This window comes from Cherax quadricarinatus, chromosome 1 (assembly GCF_038502225.1).
Source record: "Cherax quadricarinatus isolate ZL_2023a chromosome 1, ASM3850222v1, whole genome shotgun sequence".
Classification (NCBI taxonomy): domain Eukaryota; kingdom Metazoa; phylum Arthropoda; class Malacostraca; order Decapoda; family Parastacidae; genus Cherax; species Cherax quadricarinatus.
This window is the reverse complement of record NC_091292.1, coordinates 68,273,683-68,296,125: the sequence shown is the minus strand read 5'-3', so window position 1 is coordinate 68,296,125 and position 22,443 is coordinate 68,273,683. Positions and strand designations below refer to the sequence as shown.

The 22,443-nt window shown below is 43.2% G+C and overlaps 1 protein-coding gene across 1 annotated transcript in view; it reads right to left on the bottom strand.

The window, feature by feature from the left end:
• LOC128685431 (irregular chiasm C-roughest protein-like) overlaps window positions 1–22,443 on the bottom strand; it is a 399,092-nt gene that overhangs the window by 284,540 nt on the left and 92,109 nt on the right. Inside the window, exon 7 of the mRNA XM_070085947.1 lies at window positions 16,295–16,482. Within this exon, the coding sequence (XP_069942048.1) occupies window positions 16,295–16,482 (188 nt within the window). The remainder of the gene's footprint in view (window positions 1–16,294; window positions 16,483–22,443) is intronic.

The following is a 22,443-nucleotide window of genomic DNA, read 5'->3' as shown; positions in this document are numbered from 1 at the left end:
GGGTGCAGTGTGTGATGTTAAGAGGTGTGGGGGTGTGGTGTGTGATGTTAAGAGGTGTGCGGGTGTAGTGTGTGATGTTAAGAGGTGTGGCGGTGCAGTGTGTGATGTTAAGAGGTGTGACGGTGCAGTTTGTGATGTTAAGAGGTGTGGGGGTGCAGTGTGTGATGTTAAGTGGTGTGGGGGTGCATTGTGTGATGCTAATAGGTGTATGGGTGAAGTGTGTGATGTTAAGAGGTGTCTGGGTGCAGTGACTGATGTTAAGAGGTGTAGGGGTGTAGAGTTTGATATGAAGATGTGGGGGTGTAGTGTGTGATGTTAAGAGGTGTGGGGGTATAGTGTGTGATGTTAAGAGGAGTGGGGGTGTAGTGTGTGAAGTTAAGAGGTGTGGGGATGCAGTGTTTAATGTTAAGAGGTGTAGCGGTGTAGTGTGTGATATTAAAAGGTGTTGGGGTGCAGTGTGTGATATTAAGAAGTGTGGGGGAGCAGTGTGTGATGTTAAGAGGTGTGGGGGATTAGTGTGTGATGTTAAGGGGCTTATGGGTGTAGTGTGTGATATTAAGATGTGTGGGGGTGTAGCGTGTGATGTTAAGAGGTGTGGGGGTGCAGTGTGTGATGTTAAGAGGTGTGGGCGTGTAGTGTGTGCTGTGAAGAGGAGTGGGGGTGTAGTGTGTGGTGTTAAAAGTTGTGGGGGTACAGTGTGTGATGTTAAAAGGTTTTGGGGTGCAGTGTGTGCTGTTAAGAGGTGTGGGGGTGTAGTGTGTGATGTTAAGAGGAGTGGGGGTGTAGTGTGTGATGTTAATAGGTGTGGGGGTGCTGTGTGTGATGTTAGGAGGTGTTTGGGTGTGGTGTGTGATATTAAGAGGTGTGGGGTTGTAGTGTGATGTTAAGAGGTGTGCGGGTGTAGTGTGTGATGTTAAGAAGTGTGCTGGTGTAGTGTGTGATGTTAAAATGTGTGGGGGTGCAGTGTGTGATGTTAAGAGGTGTGGGGGTGTAGTGTGTGATATTAAGAGGTGTAGGGGTGCAGTGTGTGATGTTAAGAGGTGTGCGGATGCAGTGTGTGATGTTAAGAGGTGTAGGGGTGTAGTGTGTGGTGTCAAGAGGTGTGGGGGTGCAGTGTGTGATGTTAAGAGGTGTGGGTGTGTAGTGTGTGCGTTTAAGAGGAGTGAATGTAGTGTGTGATGTTAAAAGGTTTTGGGGTGCAGTGTGTGCTGTTAAGAGGTGTGGGGGTGTAGTGTGTGATGTTAAGAGGAGTGTGGGTGTAGTGTGTGATGTTAAGAGGTGTGGTGGTGCAGTGTGTGGTGTTAAGAGGTGTTGGGGTGTGGTGTGTGATATTAAGAGGCTTGGGGGTGTAGTGTGATGTTAAGAGGTGTGGGGTTGTAGTGTGTGATGTTAAGAGGTGTGGGGGTGAAGTGTGTGGTGTTAAAAGGTATAGGGATGCAGTGTGTGATGTTAAGAGGTGTGGGGGTGCAGTGTGTGCTGTTATGAGGTGTCCGGGTGTAGTGTGTGATATTAAGAGGTGTAGGGGTGCAGTGTGTGATGTTAAGAGGTGTTGGGATGCAGTGTGTGATGTTAAGAGGTGTAGGGGTGTAGCGTGTGATGTTAAGAGGTGTAGGGTTGTAGTGTGTGATGTTAAGAGGTGTGGGGGTGCAGTGTGTGATGGTAAGAGGTGTGGTGGTGTGGTGTGTGATGTTAAGAGGCGTAGGGGTGTAGTGTGTGATGTTAAGAGGTGTGGGGGTGCAGTGTGTGATGTTAAGAGGTGTAGGGGTGCAGTTTGTGATGTTAAGAGGTGTGGGGGTGCAATGTGTGATGCTAAGAGGTGTTGGTGCGTAGTGTGTGATTTTAAAAGTTGTCGGGGTGCAGTGTGTGATGTTAAGAGGAGTGGGGGAGTAGTGTGTGATGTTAAGAGGAGTGGGGGAGTAGTGTGTGATGTTAAGAGGTGTGGGGGTGAAGTGTGTGATGTTTAGAGAAATGGGGGTGTAGTGTGTGATGATAAGAGGTGTGGGAATGCAGTGTGTGATGTTAAGAGGTGTAGGGGTGTAGTGTGTGATATTTAGATGTGGGGGTGTAGCTTTGTGATGTTAAGAGGTGCGGGATGAGGTGTGTGATGTTAAGAGAAGTGGGGGTGTAGTGTGTGATGATAAGAGGTGTGGGGATGCAGTGTGTGATGTTAAGAGGTGTAGGGGTGTAGTGTGTAATATTAAAAGGCGTGGGGGTGCATTGTGTGATATTAAGAGGTGTGGGGGTGCAGTATGTGATGTTAAGAGGTGTTGGGGTGTAGTGTATGATGTTAAGAGGAGTGGGGGTGTAGTGTGTGATGTTAAGAGGAATGGGGGTGCAGTGTGCGATGTTAAGAGGTGTTGGGATGCAGTGTGTGCTGTTAAGAGGTTTGGGAGTGTAGTGTGTGATGTTAAGAGGTGTTGGGGTGTAGTGTGTAATATTAAGAGGTGTGGGGGTGTAGTGTAATGGTAAGAGGTGTGGGGGTGCAGTATGTGATGTTAAGAGGTGTTCGGGTGTAGTGTATAATGTTAAGAGGAGTGGTGGTGTAGTGTGTGATGTTAAGAGGAGTGGGGGTGTAGTGTGTGGCGTTAAAAGGTGTGGGGGTGCAGTGTGTGATGTTAAGAGGTGTGGGGGCGCAGTGTGTGCTGTTAAGAGGTGTGGGAGTGTAGTGTGTGATGTTAAGAGGTGTGGGGGTGCAGTGTGTGATGTTAAGAGGTGTTGGGGTGTAGTGTGTGATATTAAGAGGTGTGGGGGTGTAGTGTGATGTTAAGAGGTGTAGGGGTGTAGTGTGTGATGTTAAGAGGAGTGGGGGCGTAGTGTGTGGTGTTAAAAGGTGTGGGGGTGCAGTGTGTGATGTTAAGAGGTGTGGTGGTGTAGTGTGTGATATTAAGAGGTGTAGGGGTGCAGTGTGTGATGTTAAGAGGTGTGAGGGTGCAGTTTGTTATGTTAAGAGGTGTGGGGTGCAGTGTGTGATGTTAAGAGGTGTAGGGTTGTAGTGTGTGATGTTAAGAGGTGTGGGGGTGTAGTGTATGATGTTAAGAGGAGTTGGGGTGTCGTGTGTGATGTTAAGAGGAGTGGGGGTGCAGTGTGTGATGTTAAGAGGTGTTGTTGTGTAGTGTGTGCTGTTAAGAGGTGTGGGAGTGTAGTGTGAGATGTTAAGAGGTTTGGGGGTGCAGTGTGTGAAGTTAAGAGGTTTAGGGGTGTAGTGTGTGATATTAAGAGGTGTGGGGTTGTAGTGTGATGTTAAGAGGTGTGGGGGTGCTGTATGTGATGTTAAGAGGTGTAGGGGTGTAGTGTGTGATATTAAAAGGTGTGGGGGTGCATTGTGTGATATTAAGAGGTGTGGGGGTGCAGTATGTGATGTTAAGAGGTGTGGGGGTGTAGTGTGTGATGTTAAGAGGAGTGGGGGTGTAGTGTGTGATGTTAAGAGGAGTGGGGGTGTAGTGTGTGGTGTTAAAAGGTATGGGGGTGCAGTGTGTGATGTTAAGAGGTGTGGGGGCGCAGTGTGTGCTGTTAAGAGGTGTGTGAGTGTAGTGTGTGATGTTAAGAGGTGTAGGGGTGCAGTGTGTGATGTTAAGAGGTGTTGGGGAGTAGTGTGTGATGTTAAGAGGTGTGGGGGTGCAGTGTGTGATATTAAGAGGTGTAGGGGTGCAGTGTGTGCTGTTAAGAGGTGTGGTGGTGTACTGTGTGATATTAAGAGGTGTAGGGGTGCAGTGTGTGATGTTAAGAGGTGTAGGGGTGCAGTGTGTGATGTTAAGAGGTGTGGGGGTGTAGTGTGTGATGTTAAGAGGTGTGGGGGTGCAGTGTGTGATGTTAAGAGGTGTGGGGGTGCAGTGTGTGATGTTAAGAGGTGTGCGGGTGTGGTGTGTGATGTTAAGAGGAGTCTGAGAGGTGGGGGTGTAGTGTGTGATGTGAAAAGTGTGTGTTAAGGGGTGCAGTGTGTGATCTTAAGAGGAGTGGGGAATTAGTGTGTGATGTTAAGAGGTGTAGGGGTGCAGTGTGTGATGTTAAGAGGTGTGAGGGTGCAGTTTGTGATGTTAAGAGGTGTGGGGTGCAGTGTGTGATGTTAAGAGGTGTTGGGTTGTAGTGTGTGATGTTAAGAGGTGTGGGGGTGCAGTGTGTGATGTTAAGAGGTGTGGGGGTGCAGTGTGTGATGTTAAGAGGTGTGGGGGTGCAGTGTGTGATGTTAAGAGGTGTGGGGGTGCAGTGTGTTATGTTGAGAGGTGTAGGGGTGTAGTGTGTGATGTTAAGAGGTGTGGGGGCGTAGTGTGTGATGTTAAGAGGTGTGGGGGTGTAGTGTGTGATGTTAAGAGGTGTGGGTGTGTAGTGTGTGATGTTAAGAGGTGTGGGGATGTAGTGTGTGATGTTAAAAGGTGTGGGGGCGTAGTGTGTGATGTTAAGAGGTGTGGGGGTGTAGTGTGTGGAGGTAAAGAAAGTGTGTGAGTGATAGGTATGTGTTAATAGGCAGTGTGTGAAGTAAGAACAGTGTGAGGTTGAGAATTGGTGCGATGGAAACAGGAGAGGTGAGAGGGGAGATGGGAAAGGAAGAGAAGTGAGTGGGAAATAGGGGTGAAATGTGAGTTATCGCAATCATGAATATTTATAATATTAATTTATAAGCGTGTAGAAAGTCACAACACAGTTAATACTGCAAGTGTCTTTGAGATGTTTAAGTCATTCTAAGCATTCCTTATCTGAGTGACACACAACACCTGTACATTCCTTATCTGAGTGACACACAACACCTGTACATTCCTTATCTGAGCGACACACAACACCTGTACATTCCTTATCTGAGTGACACACAACACCTGTACATTCCTTATCTGAGCGACACACAACACCTGTACATTCCTTATCTGAGTGACACACAACACCTGTACATTCCTTATCTGAGTGACACACAACACCTGTACATTCCTTATCTGAGTGACACACAACACCTGTACAGCGACAGCAGAGGCAGCAAGCTCTGTCATTTTTCTCACCTGCAGAGCCCACCAAAGCTTCAATGATGGCCTAATTGCAATCATAACTGCATTAACGTACGTAGAAGACAGCATGACCCAAGATAATCAACAGTGATACCTACAAACCGAAAAATTACCGAGTGAAGCGAAGACTGCCCCACAAACTCCAAGCACAACCCCACTGCCAGACGATTACCTACTCCAAGCTCTTAACCATCTTAGTTTCTTCATCTAACCACAGCAACTCCTGCACTACTATGAGACCAACTACTAGAAGAAACAGCACTAAGAACAGCAAGGCAGCGCCTAGAAATTGACTATTCCATAAGACAACCCAGCAGGATGCCAGTGCGCCATCCACCTCCCTTACAACCCAGAGCGAAGCATCACCAACAACAAACATGGCCAACTCACCCTCACCCACCAACCCAGGCGACTTGGCAACAACAACAACAACCGCGACTGACTCCCTCTCTACCTCTACTACCTTCATAGGGTTTAACCCAGCTGATATGCTCCCAGATATGATTAATGATCCTGACACTCTAAAGCACTATCATGCTGAAAATATGTCTCTCCGTGCAACAATAACAAACCATGAATCAAAGTTACGTCACCTTGAGAACAAGATCAACAACCTTGAACAACAGCAAACATCAACTGGTACGACTGATTTTGGCAAGACCCTCCAATCAGTCATAGCCAGCCACACAGATAAAATAACATCCCTAAACGCGAAGATCGATAATGTCGTCAAGGACTGGAAAATAAACATGGATACCCAATTGAACAATTATTTTGCTAACCAAGATGATAAAGCAGAGCAAGACAAGTTATCTGATGCAGTAGTAATTAACACTCCACTCTTTCCCAACGAATTAAACCATTCCAACTGAAAAGACACAACTCATACTTGACCACCTACATGTTAATGTACCAGTGTCAGAAATAAAAGTATCGCGGTTACTAGGAAACCAAAGTAGAAAAAGTGTTATGCTCAGATTTCACACACAAGACAGGAAAAAGGATCTAATAATTTCATCTATTAAATCAAAAAAAGATATATACATAAATGAGTGTCTCACAAGAAAACGACAGAACCTCCTGTACAGAGTGAGAAAACTAAAACATGAGAATAATGATAAAATTCACCAGTGCTTTGTACATGATGGACAAATTCTAGTAAGAAAAACTAATGTAGGTCGTGTGTACTACATTACAAATGAAAATGAACTAGCAAACTTCCTTCATGATGCAAATATTACAGTCTGACTGATATTAGTGACCAAATCCTTACTACATCAGTGTATGTTATTATGTCATTATTGAACTAATCCCTGTACTATCACCTCCTAGATAGTATTTACTACCTCATTATCCCAGGTGTCCCACACAGTTCTTTATGTGACCCATTTTGTGTTATCTTCCCAGATTCCCAATTCACAATTTATTTTTTGGTAATAGGATACTTACTCTTTAATAATATCTGTATTACCTTTTTCTTTCCTACTTAAGCACTGTTAAAATTCTCTTATAATCATACCTAATTTTCCCTTTTCTCCCAAACTACAAATAACAAACTAGAGTATGTTCCCACTACACTACTGTGCAATACCTTGAACCTTCCCTCACTAGCTAGTATCAACTACCTCAAATAATATTTATTCCTATAGTGATATTAATTGCTCAAACTTTATGCTATAAGGCAAATCCTACTCTCAGATTATTTTCATATCTTAGTGACTATATTGTGTGTGCAATTAGTGTATATTTCAATTACATTATTGTTCCAGGCCCAAAACTATCTTTTGCTAGCTACTACCAACAAACTCATATTTTTTTTTACTTTTTATAGTACAATAAATTGCTCAACTTATTATACATAACAAATCAGATCTTACTCCCATTATTTAATTTAGTCCCTTATATATTTTCTCCTTTATTTTAGCTTTGTTTTAGCTTTACATAACAACCTTAGTTCATATATTCACAATTGTTAAAATAATCAAGGTGCTATTCTCAGGTGCTAAAGTGTAATAAGTTCACTATTTTACCATTATATTCCCTAGCTCATTTGTTTGATTACCACTTTATTTGTTCACCTCAAATTCTTTTTAGTCTCTTTTATATTGTCTCCTTCATTTTAGCTTTAAAGAACTACCTTCAGGTGCTATTTTACAGCTTTAGAATATTTACTTTGTCTAATACTTAATTCTAACTGTAGATTCACTATACATCTTATGATAACAAGCATTGATCCTGATACCAACCTCTTATTGAATGATTTAAATGAATCAAACAGTAACTGTAATTACTACACAGCAGAACAATCAAAGGCACTTCTTAGAGCCAACAACAACATAACTGTCTTTAACTACAATATCAGATCTTTAAGTAAACATTACGATGACCTCATAGCATTACTAAATTCCCTGCATGCCAGTATCCATCATTACTCTCACTGAAACCTGGCTAAAGCCTGATATTACAGATGTCTATGCCATTCCTGGTTACACAGCCATACAAAACTGTAGGCCAGATCAACAAGGGCATGGCACAGCTATATACTACTCAGACCAACTAGAATGTATCACTAATACTTGCACAAGGGATGAACATTGGGAATATATAATAGCTAAATTCAAATCCAAATACCTACAAAAACCTCTCACAGTGATACACATCTACAGAGTACCACAGTCAAACATTAGCCATTTTAGTGAAAACCTAGGAAGTATAATAACTGATGCACGCATGAACAAAGATCACTTACTACTCTCAGGTGACTTCAATATAAATCTCGTGTAAGACCAGGACCCACACGTTACTGAATTCACAAACACTATGAGTAACTGTTTGTTGCTACCAACAGACAGTAACAAAACCTACAAGAGCTACTGAGACTAGTGTTTCCCTACTAGACCACATCTGGACCAACACCCTTTAAAATCAGGCATAATCACAGATAATACCACAGATCACTACCCTACCTTCCTCAAAACAAATCTTGGCAAATTACCCCAAGACACTACTAAAGTCACTTTCAGACTTCACAATGAGGCAGCCATTAATAACTTCACAGAAGCAGTGACAAACATTGACTGGCACACTGAGCTAGAAATCTATACATATATTGACGAATATATTAATGATTTTCTAAAAAAGACCCAATACCTCTATAACAAGCACTGCCCAAAAAAAACTAAACAGATGACAGCTAAGAGACTGAACAGTCCCTGGCTAACACCCAGCATCCTCAAATCCATAAATACAAAGCACCTAAACGAAAAACAGCACAGAATGGGTCACATAACCAGAGACCAACAAAACGTTACTCATCAATCCTAACCAGCCTGATAAGAAGGGCTAAAAAATTGTATTATGAGAACTGATTATCCAACTTATGAGGTGATATAAAAAAGACCTGGAGAACCCTACCAGAAATTCTAGGAACAAAAAAGATATCACAAAATAGTGAAATTGAATTAACAAAATCAGATGAACCCCAACTCCCACCAACTGAAACAGCAAACAGACTCAATAATTTCTTCTCCACTATAGGAAAAACCTTGCCAATAAAATCCCAAGCTCAGATACCCCACCCAATGACTACCTCACTGGCAACTATCCAAACACACTGTTCCTAGCTCCGATTAACCCATAAGAAGTCTCCCTTATTATCAACACACTAAAAAACAAGACAGGAGATTTAAATACTTTACCACCCTTTATATACAAAAAAGCGTCACAAGTGCTATCACCAATCATTGCAACACTCTTTAACAAATCCATAGAATCCCCTACCTTACCAACAGTTCTCAAAATGGCAAGGGTCACCCCAATCCATAAAGGAGGAGAATAAACAGACTTGAATAACTATAGGCCAATATCCAACTTACACCCTCTCTCTAAAATCATCGAAAAATTAATTCATAAGCGAATCTATTCCTACCTCATCTCCCACAACATACTCGACCCCTGTCAATTTGGATTCAGGCCTAATAAAAATACTAATGATGCTTTTATGCACATGCTAGAACACATATACACTGCAACAGAGAAAAAAGAAGTCCCACTGGGGATCTTCATAGACTTAAGTAAAGCTTTTGATACAGTTGACCATGACTTGCTCCATACAGAATTGTCGCACTATGGTATAAAAGGGCACTCCCTCAACTACCTAAAGTCTTACCTCAGCAAGAGAAGCCAATAGGTGTACACAAACGGGGCAAACTCTTCAGCACAGCCAATTACAGTTGGTGTCCCACAGGAAAGTGTCCTTGGCCCTCTTCTCTTTCTCATATACATAAATGACCTACCAAATGCATCACAACTACTCAAACCCACACTATTTGCAGATGACACTACATACGTCTTCTCTCACCCAAGCCCAGTCATGCTAGCCAATACTGTAAACACCGAATTACAGAAAATATCTACCTGGATGAGTACTAACAAACTTACTCTAAACATTGACAAAACCTACTTCATTCAGCTTGGTAACAGAGCTAGACGTCCCTCTTAACATAATGATAAACGGATCACCTATCACAAAACTCACAGAGGGAAAATTCTTAGGAATCCACCTTGATAATAGACTCAAATTTCAAACACATATACAACAAATTTCCAAAAAAATTTCCAAGACCGTAGTCATACTATTGAAGATACGGTACTATGTTCCACAGTCAGCCCTCCTGGCCCTATATCACTCACTTATTTACCCCTATCTCACCTATGGAATTTTGCATGGGACTCAACAACAATAAACCATCTCAGACCATTAATTACCCAACAAAAGGAGGCAGTCAGAATGATAACAAATCCCCACTACAGGCAGCACACTCCACCAATATTCAAAACTCTAAACCAACTCACCATACCTACTACATACATAACTCTGATATAAACCCTCCCCTCAGACGTCTCCTTGCCAACCTCAACAGAACCCATGACAATAACACAAGGCACAGATCACTCTTTGATGTTCCTCGTGTCCATCTCACGCAATGCAAAAACTCAATGCACATAAAAGGCTCTAAAATCTGGAATTAATTTCCTGTGAATATAAAAGAAACACTGACTGTTTATAAATTCAAGTCTCTTCTCAAAAATCACTTACTAACCCACAACTAAATAAATGCTGAATAATTGTATCTCATAAATTGTATCTCATAAATGTTTCTCATTATTGTATCTCATAAGTGTCTAACCTGTGACCCAATCAAACTTTCTTATTTTTTAATTACATTACCTAACAGAGTACTCCATTCTACTGATCACACAGCAACACAGTAAATGACCATATGACCTGTCTTTGTAATACTCATTTGTGCTAAATTGTTATCTGTTTACAATAATGTTTTTACCACTGAGTATATCATTGCTTAGTTAATCTTAAGTTAATTTTAAGCCTGCCCATAATGCTCTGCTTACAAGGGGCTTTGACATGTTGCACTGTAATAACTGTATTCCTTTGTACTTCACTGTATCATGTTCAAATAAATAAATAAATAAAAAAATAAATAAATAAATGAATAAATAAATGAATAAATAAAATCTGGCTGACACACAACACCTGTACATTCCTTATCTGAGTGACACACAACACCTGTACATTCCTTATCTGAGTGACACACAACACCTGTACATTCCTTATCTGAGTGACACACAATACCTGTACATTCCTTATCTGAGTGACACACAACACCTGTACATTCCTTATCTGAGTGACACACAATACCTGTACATTCCTTATCTGAGTGACACACAACACCTGTACATTCCTTATCTGAGTGACACACAACACCTGTACATTCCTTATCTGAGTGACACACAACACCTGTACATTCCTTATCTGAGTGACACACAACACCTGTACATTCCTTATCTGAGTGACACACAACACCTGTACATTCCTTATCTGAGTGACACACAACACCTGTACATTCCTTATCTGAGTGACACACAACACCTGTACATTCCTTAAGTGACACACAACACCTGTACATTCCTTATCTGAGTGACACACAACACCTGTACATTCCTTATCTGAGTGACACACAACACCTGTACATTCCTTATCTGAGTGACACACAACACCTGTACATTCCTTATCTGAGTGACACACAACACCTGTACATTCCTTATCTGGCTGACACACAACACCTGTACATTCCTTATCTGAGTGACACACAACACCTGTACATTCCTTATCTGAGTGACACACAACACCTGTACATTCCTTATCTGAGTGACACACAACACCTGTACATTCCTTATCTGGCTGACACACAACACCTGTACATTCCTCATCTGAGTGACACACAACACCTGTACATTCCTTATCTGAGTGACACACAACACCTGTACATTCCTTATCTGAGTGACACACAACACCTGTACATTCCTTATCTGAGTGACACACAACACCTGTACATTCCTTATCTGAGTGACACACAACACCTGTACATTCCTTATCTGAGTGACACATAACACCTGTACATTCCTTATCTGAGTGACACACAACACCTGTACATTCCTTATCTGAGTGACACACAACACCTGTACATTCCTTATCTGAGTGACACACAACACCTGTACATTCCTTATCTGAGTGACACACAACACCTGTACATTCCTTGACATACAACACCTGTACATTCCTTATCTGAGTGACACACAACACCTGTACATTCCTTATCTGAGTGACACACAACACCTGTACATTCCTTATCTGAGTGACACACAACACCTGTACATTCCTTATCTGAGTGACACACAACACCTGTACATTCCTTATCTGAGTGACTCACAGCACCTGTACATTATCTGAGTGACACACAACACCTGTACATTCCTTATCTGAGTGACACACAACACCTGTACATTCCTTATCTGAGTGACACACAACACCTGTACATTCCTTATCTGGCTGACACACAACACCTGTACATTCCTCATCTGAGTGACACACAACACCTGTACATTCCTTATCTGAGTGACACACAACACCTGTACATTCCTTATCTGAGTGACACACAACACCTGTACATTCCTTATCTGAGTGACACACAACACCTGTACATTCCTTATCTGGCTGACACACAACACCTGTACATTCCTTATCTGAGTGACACACAACACCTGTACATTCCTTTTCTGGCTGACACACACACCTGTACATTCCTTATCTGGCTGACACACAACACCTATACATTCTTTATCTGGCTGACACACAACACCTGTACATTCCTTATCTGGCTGACACACAACACCTACACATTCTTTATCTGGCTGACACACACACCTGTACATTCCTTATCTGGCTGACACACAACACCTATACATTCTTTATCTGGCTGACACGCAACACCTGTAAATTCCTTATCTGGCTGACACACAACACCTGTACATTCCTTATCTACCTGACACACAACACCTGTACATTCCTTATCTGGCTGACACACAATACCTGTACATTCCTTATCTACCTGACACACAACACCTGTACATTCCTTATCTACCTGACACACAACACCTGTACATTCCTTATCTGGCTGATACACAACACCTGTACATTCCTTTTCTGGCTGACACACAACACCTGTACATTCCGTATCCAGCTGACACGCAACACCAGTGCATTCCTTATCTGGCTGACACACAGCACCTGTACTTTCCTTATCTGGCTGACACACAACACCTGTACATTTCTTATCTGACTGACACATAACACCTGTACATTCCTTATCTTGCTGACACACAATACCTGTACATTCCTTATCTGGCTGACACACAACACCTATACATTCCTTATCTGGCTGACACACAACACCTGCACACTCCTTATCTGGCTGACACACAACACCTGTACATTGCTTACCTGGCTGACACACAACACCTGTTGATTCCTTATCTGGCTGACACACAACACCTTTACACTCCTTATCTGGGTGACACACAGCACCTGTAGATTCCTTATCTGGCTGGCACACAACACCTGTAGATTCCTTATCTGGCTGACACACAACACCTGTACACTCCTTATCTGGTTGACAAACAACACCTGTACATTCCTTATCTGGATGACACACAACACCTGTGCATTCCTTATCTGGCTGACACACAACACCTGTAGATTCCTTATCTGGCTGACACACAACATCTGTACACTCCTTATCTGGCTGACAAACAACACCTGTACGTTCCTTAACTAGCTGATACACAACACCTGTACATTGCTTAACTGGCTGACACACAAAACCTGTGCATTCCTTATCTGGCTGATACACAACACCTGTACATTCCATATCTGGCTGACACACAACACCTGTACGTTATTATCTGGCTGATACACAACACCTGTGCATTCCTTACCTATCTGACACACAACACCTGTACATTCCTTTTCTGGCTGACACACAATACCTCTTCATTCCTTACCTGGCTGACACACAACACCTGTACATTCCTTATCTGGTTGACACACAACACCTGTACATTCCTTATCTAGCTGGCACAAAACACCTGTACATTATTATCTGGCTGATACACAATACCTGTGCATTCCTTACCTGGCTGACACACAACACCTGTACATTCCTTTTCTGGCTGACACACAACACCTCTTCATTCCTTACCTGGCTGACACACAACACCTGTACATTCCTTTTCTGGCTGACACACAATACCTCTTCATTCCTTATTGGCTGACACACAACACCTGTACATTCCTTTTCTGGCTGACACACAACACCTCTTCATTCCTTACCTGGCTGACACACAACACCTGTACATTCCTTTTCTGGCTGACACACAATACCTCTTCATTCCTTATCGGCTGACACACAACACCTGTACATTCCTTACCTGGCTGACACACAACACCTGTACATTCCTTATCTGGTTGACACACAACACCTGTACATTCCTTATCTGGCTGACACACAACACCTGTACATTCCTTATCTAGCTGGCACAAAACACCTGTACATTCCTTACCTGGCTGACACACAACACCTGTACATTCCTTATCTAGCTGACACATAACACCTGTACGTTCCTATCTGGCTGACACACAACACCTGTACATTCCTTATCTAGCTGACACATAACACCTGTACGTTCCTATCTGGCTGACACACAACACCTGTACATTCCTTATCTAGCTGACACATAACACCTGTACGTTCCTATCTTTCTGACACACAACACCTGCACACTCCTTATCTGGCTGACACACAACACCTGTACATTCGTTACCTGGGTAACATAACACCTGCACATTCCTTATCTTTCTGACACACAACACCTGCATGTTACTAATACATCACTACATGCATTAGCAGTACACATTTTTTTATTGTCTGATCCCTTCAATAATCCTTTTTTCTGAGTCATGTTTGACTCCACTTGGATGTAACATAAAAACAGTTAAACCAGAGTTACAAATAATACGTGTGACAGCAACGTACATTGTTGTAAGTCAACTGTTGCTACACACTGTCACTCATCTAACAGAAAGAAATTTGTCATAATTTTTAGACTTTCTGGGCATCAAGGAATCTGAAGGAAATGAAAAAGTTGAGGAAATGAGTGATATGTTTTATTAACGGTGTATCATCAGAAGAAATGATAGGAGACTTTATTTTCGAAATGGACTTAGTAACAGTGAATGACTTAGTCAAGTAAGAATGACTTTGTTTTGATCAGTAAACAGATATGAAACGAATGGCAATGAGAAAGGTGAGACAAAATATTCCTCATAAAAAGAAAGGATAGGGCAAACGAGGTGAGGATAATAGAATCGAAAGATAACCACAGAATTATTGGAGGAAGAACAAGATTCATTGCGCCGTAATGATCAGGAACTAGAGACCAACAATCATGAGTAATAACCAGCAAACAGGGGCAGGATCTTCAAGAGGTGGAAAACTGGTACATAAGGGCACATCCGGAAGTCAACAACAAGGTTAATATCTTGCACCGTATTTAGCAAAACCTCGACCAACTTTGGCTAAATGTAACGTACAGTGATTTAACTCGGCATAATAAATTTAAAGTATCGGTAAGTCAGGCTAAGTTTACAGACACAATATTAACAAGAACATTTATGTCTTACCAAGACTGAACTTTATTAATAACAAATGTAAGTGCCAGATATATATGTTCAGTGACATTTATAAGTGTAGAAGACCGAGTCGATCACCGTGACACTGATACAAGTTACACAAGTGAGGGGGGAAAGTGACCTGCCATAAAGAATGTGACCTTCCAGGTGAAGGAAAGTGACCTACCAGAGAGAGGATGTGACCTTCCTGGTGAAGGAAAGTGATCTACCAGAGAGTGTGACATTCCTAGTGAAGGAAAGTGACCTACCAGAGAATGTGACCTACCTGGTGAAGGAAAGTGACCAACAAGAGAATGTGACCTTGGTGAATTAAAGTGATCAAGCAGAGAATGTGACTTAGTGAGGGAAAATGATCAACCAGAATGTGACTTTCGTGGTGAAGGAAAGTGACCATCCAGAATATGACCTTCCCGCTGAGGGAAACTCATCTGAGAAAGAATGTGACCTTGGTGGTGAGGGAAATATGACCTACCTGACAGAATGTTATCTACCTGGTGAGGGGAGCTTCATTTGCTTGAGAGAGAATGTGACCTTCCAGGTGAGAGGTGAGACAGGTGTTGGAGTGAGGTACCTGGTGAGGGGAGAGGTGAAGGCCTAGTGAGAGGCGAGAGAGGGGGTGACCTACCTGGTGAGGGGAGAGGAGAGGGTCTGGTGAGAGGCGATACAGATGTTGTAGGAGTGACGTACCTGGTGAGGGGAGAAGAAGGGCCTTGTGAGAGGTGAGGGAGGAAATTGACTTACCTGGTGATGGGGAAAGGTGGGGGAGGTTTATCTACCTGGTGAGGGGAGAGGTGAGGGCCTAGTGAGAGGTTAGAGAGGGATGACCTTCCTGGTGAGGGAGGGAGAAGTGATGTCCTCGTGAGAGGTGAGAGAGGGGGGGTGACTTACCTGGTGAGAGGAGAGGAGGCGTGAGGCGCCTTGTGGGAAGTGAGACAGGCGAGAGAAGGGGTGATGTGCCTGATGATGGGGAGGTGAGGGCCTGGTGTGAGGTGAGAGAAGGAGTGACGTACCTGGTGAGGGGAGAGGTGAGGGTCTGGTGAGAGGTGATAGAAAGAGTGACCCACCTGGTGAGGGAAGAGGTGATAGGAGTAACTTTCCTGGTGAGGGAAGAGGTGATAGAAGGAGTAACCTACCTGGTGAGGGAAGAGGTGAGGGCCTGGTAATATATGAAACAGGTGAGAGAGGGGTAACCTACCTGGAGAGGGGAGAGGTGAGGGCCTGGTGAGAGGTGAGACAGGTGAGGGAAGAGTTGTGGTGTGAGCGTCGTGGAGTGAAGGAGAGACGTGAGTGGACAGTAACTCTCTTGCCGTCTGCCATGATCTCTGTCAGCAGCACCACACCTGTCTTGATGCTCTCACGACGACTGTCATCCACCCACTGTATCTGTCGTGGTGAGACAGTATCAGGAGGTTACTGGGGGTAGCTGGTGGGTTTACTGGGGATAAGTAGTGGGGTTACAGGGGCTCACTGGTGAGGTTATTGGGGCTCACTGGTGGTGTTACTCGGGCTCTCTGGTGGTGTTACTCGGGGGCTCTGGTGGTGTTACTGGGGCTCATTGGTAAGGTTACTGGGGCTCACTGGTGGTGTTACTGAGACTCACTGGTGGTGTTACTGGGACTCACTGGTGGTGTTACTGGGGCTCACTGGTGGTGTTGCTGGGGCTCACTGGTGATGTTTCTGGGGCTCACTGGTGAGGTTACTGGGGCTCACAGGTTAGGTTACTGGGCCTCACTGGTGAGGTTACTGGGGCTCACTGGTGATGTTACTGGGGTCCACTGGTGAGATTACTGGGGCTCACTGGACAGGCTACTGGGGCTCACTGGTAATATTACTGGGGCTCACTGGCGGTGTTATTGGGGCTCACTGGTGATGTTACTGGGGTTCACTGGTGGTGTTACTGGGGCTCACTGGTGGTGTTACTGGGGCTCACTGGTGGTGTTACTGGGGCTCACTGGTGGTGTTACTGGGGCTCACTGGTGGTGTTACTGGGACTCACTGGTGGTGTTACTGGGGCTCACTGGTGGTGATATTGGGACTCACTGGTGGTGTTACTTGGACTCACTGATGGTGTTACTGAGGATCACTGGTGGTGTTACTGGGACTCACTGATGGTGTTACTGGGGCTCACTTGTGATGTTACTGGGGCTCACTGGTGGTGTTACTGGGGCTCACTGGCGGTGTTACTGGGGCTCACTGGTGGTGTTTGTGGGGCTCACTGGTGGTGTTACTGGGGCTCACTGGTGGTGTTACTGGGACTCTCTGGTGGTGTTACTGGGACTCACTGGTGGTGTTACTGGGACTCACTGGTGGTGTTACTAGATTCACTGGTGGTGTTACTTGGACTCACTGATGGTGTTACTGAGGATCACTGGTGGTGTTACTGGGACTCACTGATGGTGTTACTGGGGCTCACTGGCGGTGTTACTGGGGCTCACTGGTGGTGTTACTGGGACTCACTGGTGGTGTTACTGGGACTCACTGGTGATGTTACTGGGGCTCACTGGTGGTGTTACTGGGACTCACTGGTGGTGTTACTGAGACTCACTGGTGGTGTTACTGAGGCTCACTGGTGGTGTTACTGGGACTCACTGGTGGTGTTACTGGGGTTCACTGGTGGTGTTACTGGGGCTCACTGGTGGTGTTACTGGGACTCACTGGTGGTGTTACTGGGACTCACTGGTGATGTTACTGGGGCTCACTGGTGGTGTTACTGGGGCTCACTGGTGGTGTTACTGGGGCTCACTGGTGGTGTTATTGGGACTCATTGGTGGTGTTACTGGGACTCACTGGTGGTGTTACTGGGACTCACTGGTAGTGTTGTTGGGACTCACTGGTGGTGTTACTGGGACTCACTGGTGGTGTTACTGGGACTCACTGGTGGTGTTACTCGGACTCTCTGGTGGTGTTATTGGGACTCACTGGTGGTGTTACTGGGACTCACTGGTGGTGTTACTGGGACTCTCTGTGTCAGCATAGTTGCTGATCCCCTTACATGTGTTGTATAGCGTATCAGTACCATCCATGTGTTTATATAGAAGATCCCTTTGGCCTGTGACTGTATGACGTCACGGGATGCAGCGAGTGAGTGAGACTAGCTACCTCGGCCTCAGTCGACGCATAGGCATAGTAGGAGGCAGGACACAGCAGGCTGGGCTCCATCTCCCATTACCACAGTCTGACAATATAGCGTTACCATCCAACAAATGAGTTTACCTTATCCATCAATCTCCTACCGAACCCCATATGACAATTTGGTGGCAGTGGTGTGGGCGTAAAATTGATAATTACGCCGATGTACAGAGATTTCTTTCGACCAGCAAGACGGCCATTTTGTGTCGCCAGTAGGCCGACCTAGCCAAGCCAGCTACCTCAATCAAGCATCTACCAGCCACTACATTATTCACCGGTCAGTCTCTTTGTATTAGTGTTTATCTGCTTATTTGCATCACTCCCGAGGGGTTGACCTGAGTTTGCAAAATAAGCCAGTAAGACAGTCTGTGGTGAGGGAGTCAGTCGGCCTAGCCTACTCCATCCAGCCTTGCCTGCCAGCCAGCTTTCCACCCCTGCTGTGCTCATCGTTAGAAGTTATCAAGCTATTCTGTGTGAAGAGTTAAGATAAGCCAGACAGCAACTAACCCAGGTGTCTTACCCCAGTACTCAAGCAAGCCACGTGAGTACAGTCTTTTCATCGCTTTGTGCTTCAAGCTCCAAGCCATTCTGAGTGATTTTTTTTCATCCCTGTGGTGTTGTGGTATTTTGTGGGTTTGTCTTTAAGCCAGTCGGCTTAGAAATATCTTCGTGCCAGTGAGGGTGTCCTCAGTAAGGCTTACGCCGTTCATCCCATAGGCACAGTTACCACGTGGTCTCGGCCTTAGCCCTGTTTCAGCCCACCCACCCAACCACTCGACACCGGCCCCAGCTGCCTCACTCAGCCATTCACCCACTCACCCAACCACTACCACTGTGTTTTGGTACATTACTACGGGTTCCAGCACAATATTTTAAGGACCACATAGGGGGTCAAGAGCTAGAGTGTGTTTTGCACTACCGTTAAAAGCCTCCTGTGTGAAGTCTATCGTCGATGTAAGCGCAAATTCTACGATCACGTGTGGACAGCAGCCAGCCGCAAGACGACATGAACAATCCTCCAACTTTCCACCATCTACCTAATTCTTCACCAAGTCGCTACAGTGATAATATTTTTCATAGAGACATTGGCGAGTGTTGAGACATTTCTTTTTGTTTCCAGTGATTTTTCTAAGTGACATTCAGTGACTCTCGATTAAACCCAGTGTTTATTATATCCTCTTTGCAATATATTTTTTTTTCTCTTCTTAATTCAGTGTTAATTTCTGTGCATTATCTTATGTCTGTTGTGTTGTGTTTCCTTTTTTTATACACTTGAAGTAAGTACCTTTGTTGTGTGTGCAACATATAAGCAGTATAGAACTTGTGTTTACACTTCAGAATCACCTAGTGTTTTCAGTATTCCAGTGAAGTAATTCAGTAATTTATTACCTTGTATTCTGCATCACAACTCAGTGTTGTCTGTTACATTTTTATCCCAGCATTTGTGTAGTCTTGCCAGTTAAATTCATTTTTCTCTGTGTGCTGAAAATTTTTTGTGTTCATATTCTTTCATTTAGACAGTGTCTAATTTGTCTTATTTCCACAGACAATAGTGCCATTGTTTTGTGCAAGCAAGAAAATTAATTTTTCAAAATTTTTTCACACCAAGTTTCATTGCAAGAAAATTCTAGTATTGTGTTTATGTTGATGTGTTGTGTTCTGCATCACTGTAAGTGTTCAAACCTTTCGTTCTGTGTTTTTGCACCTATTATTTTTCATGTTTCATTGAACAAATTCACTCTTAGTGCAATTTTTAAGTTCTACTTTTAAAGTAAATTGTTCTTTTGCTTGTTAACTGTTGCTTAAGTTGCAGTTAAGAGTTAAAGTGTTCCCTCAGTTCATTCCTTGCTATATTTTTTTTTAATCTTGTAAACTGTATTTTCTTGTGTGTAATATTTTTTTTTATTATTGCATAATTGACACATTTTGCAATAATTCTTGTGCGAGCATTGTGTTGTCATTAAATTTTTTCTTTCAGAAATTTTATGTAGTGTTGTGCAGTACTCTTGATCAGCAATTGTTATTTGCAATATTGCTACAGTTATTTCGGTGCAGTTTCTTATGCTCTGTTCTGTGCATAACATTTTATTCTTTGTGTGCCATTTTATTCTCTTTTTAGTGAATTGTTTTGCTCAGTTTTTCTTAATTGTGTACAAGATTTATTGAGTCCATTTTAACATTTTTGATTGATTCATCATTTTATTGTTGTATTTCCCTATTGCATTGAGAGTAAAGACAACTCACTGTGCCATTAATCCAATTTAAAGTAAAATTTGAGTAAATTAGATTTGAGTAAAGTACAAGTTATCTTGATTTTCAAAGTGTTGTTTATTCAGTTGAGTATTTTCTTGTGTGAGTTTTCTTGCTTACTGTGTGTCCTGTCAATTTTTAATTACTTATGCAGAATAGTTAAGCATTTTCTTTCCATTTAAGTTCACTGTGTTGTGTGTCCCTCAGTTACATTTTCTTTTATTCTTTCTATTTTTCTTGCCTTGTGCCCTTGAGTAAGTTCCCTGAGAATATGTCCCAGTCACTTTTGAATGTTCACTTAGTGTATCATGCCAGTCAAAGTCAATATGAATCAGTCAACAGTACCAGTATTCCCTTACTGTCTGGAATACAATACCTAGCCCCTGAGCAATGTGTTTGTTCTCACAGCTTGTATCTGAGATTTGTTAAAGTGCTGTGAAATGTGAAGTTCAGATTAAGTTCCTATAGATCCGTGAATTAATTATTAACGTAGCCGAGCGGTCAGGCACTAGTAATACTGTCACTCCTGTCTGGACTCCAGCCACAATATCGTGCACGCAGGATAGTGCTGAGACTACTATCCTTGCGATGGCGACTTGTTCAAGTACTCATTCCTTCCCAGGGGACGCTTTGAGAAGAACTTTACTTGCAACGAGTTATGCCATCTCTTGCTGATGCCACAAGCCGTTGCAGAAAGACGTTTCTGTGGCTAGTTTTCTCACTTGAGTGTTGTTGTCCCTTGTGTTCCAGATTGTGATCCCATCCTAGTTGACAGTAATTCGTGCAGTGTAAGAAGTTATTTCTCGAGTAACTTTCACATGTTGTTAACGTTTGTAAGTGAAGTTTCTTTATAGCTGATACCTCGTGTCACTGTGTGCGACTCACATTGAATATCAGCATTGTTGGCCGTGTTCATTTCTTTTTCCCTGTGCTTGTAGTGAGAGATAGTAGATTCATTCTCCCTTGCTCATATTGCGTGTTATAGCGTTATTTTTTTTCATCCAGGGAGAGTCATCCACTCCACCGAGTTTGTTCATTCCTCCAGCAAGAAAGAACCGATCCCTTGTGTTCTGGTGATTCGATTCCTGCTCCAGGAAGATCTTATCCTGACTGTGAAGCTTCCAGCACCCATCAGTGACTTTGTAATGAGCCAAGAATTACTGTATCGAACAGCCAAGTTGGGTACTCCAAGTAGAAGAGTGTACCAGTTAGTAATTCCACAGTCACTAGTGAACGTAGCTCTACAGCTAGTTCACGATGCACCAGGTGTTGCACACCCTGGTATGGATCGTTCTGTGAAACAAGCCAGAATGAAATACTTTTGGCCACGTATGGCAACTGACATTTCCGAGTATGTTAAGAAATGTAGTGTTTGTATGCAACATAAAGGAAATGTCAATGGTCCTAATCCTATCCAAGTGTACCCAACCACTAGCGAACCGTGGGAAAGAGTTGCCCTTGATTTATTAACCAATTTTAAATGTTCCCTCCAAGGCAACAAACATCTGTGTGTTATGGTAGACCATTTCACCAGATATTGTGAGTTAGTTCCTATTGCAGATTAGACTGCTGAGACAGTAGCTAAAGCGTTTAAGGAACGCATTATCTGCAGGCAAACCACACCTAAGTCCTTAGTAACAGATAATGGAGGTGAATTCTGTAATGAGATTCTTGAAAATTTGTGTACTTTGTACAAGATTTCTAAATCCACCATTGTTCCTCATCATCCTGCCAGCAATGGGTTAGCTGAACGAACCAATAAGAAAGTACTTGATGTTTTGAGAGCCACTATCAACCCCAATAGTGAAACTTGGGATGAAGTTATACCTAATGTTCAATGTGCCATAAATTCTGCTTACAGTGCTTCCATAGGTGATACTCCACATTACGCATTGTATGGTGTAGACAAGCGTTTACCCTATGAGTTGTTATATTCCACTCCGAAACCCAATTACAACCCTGATG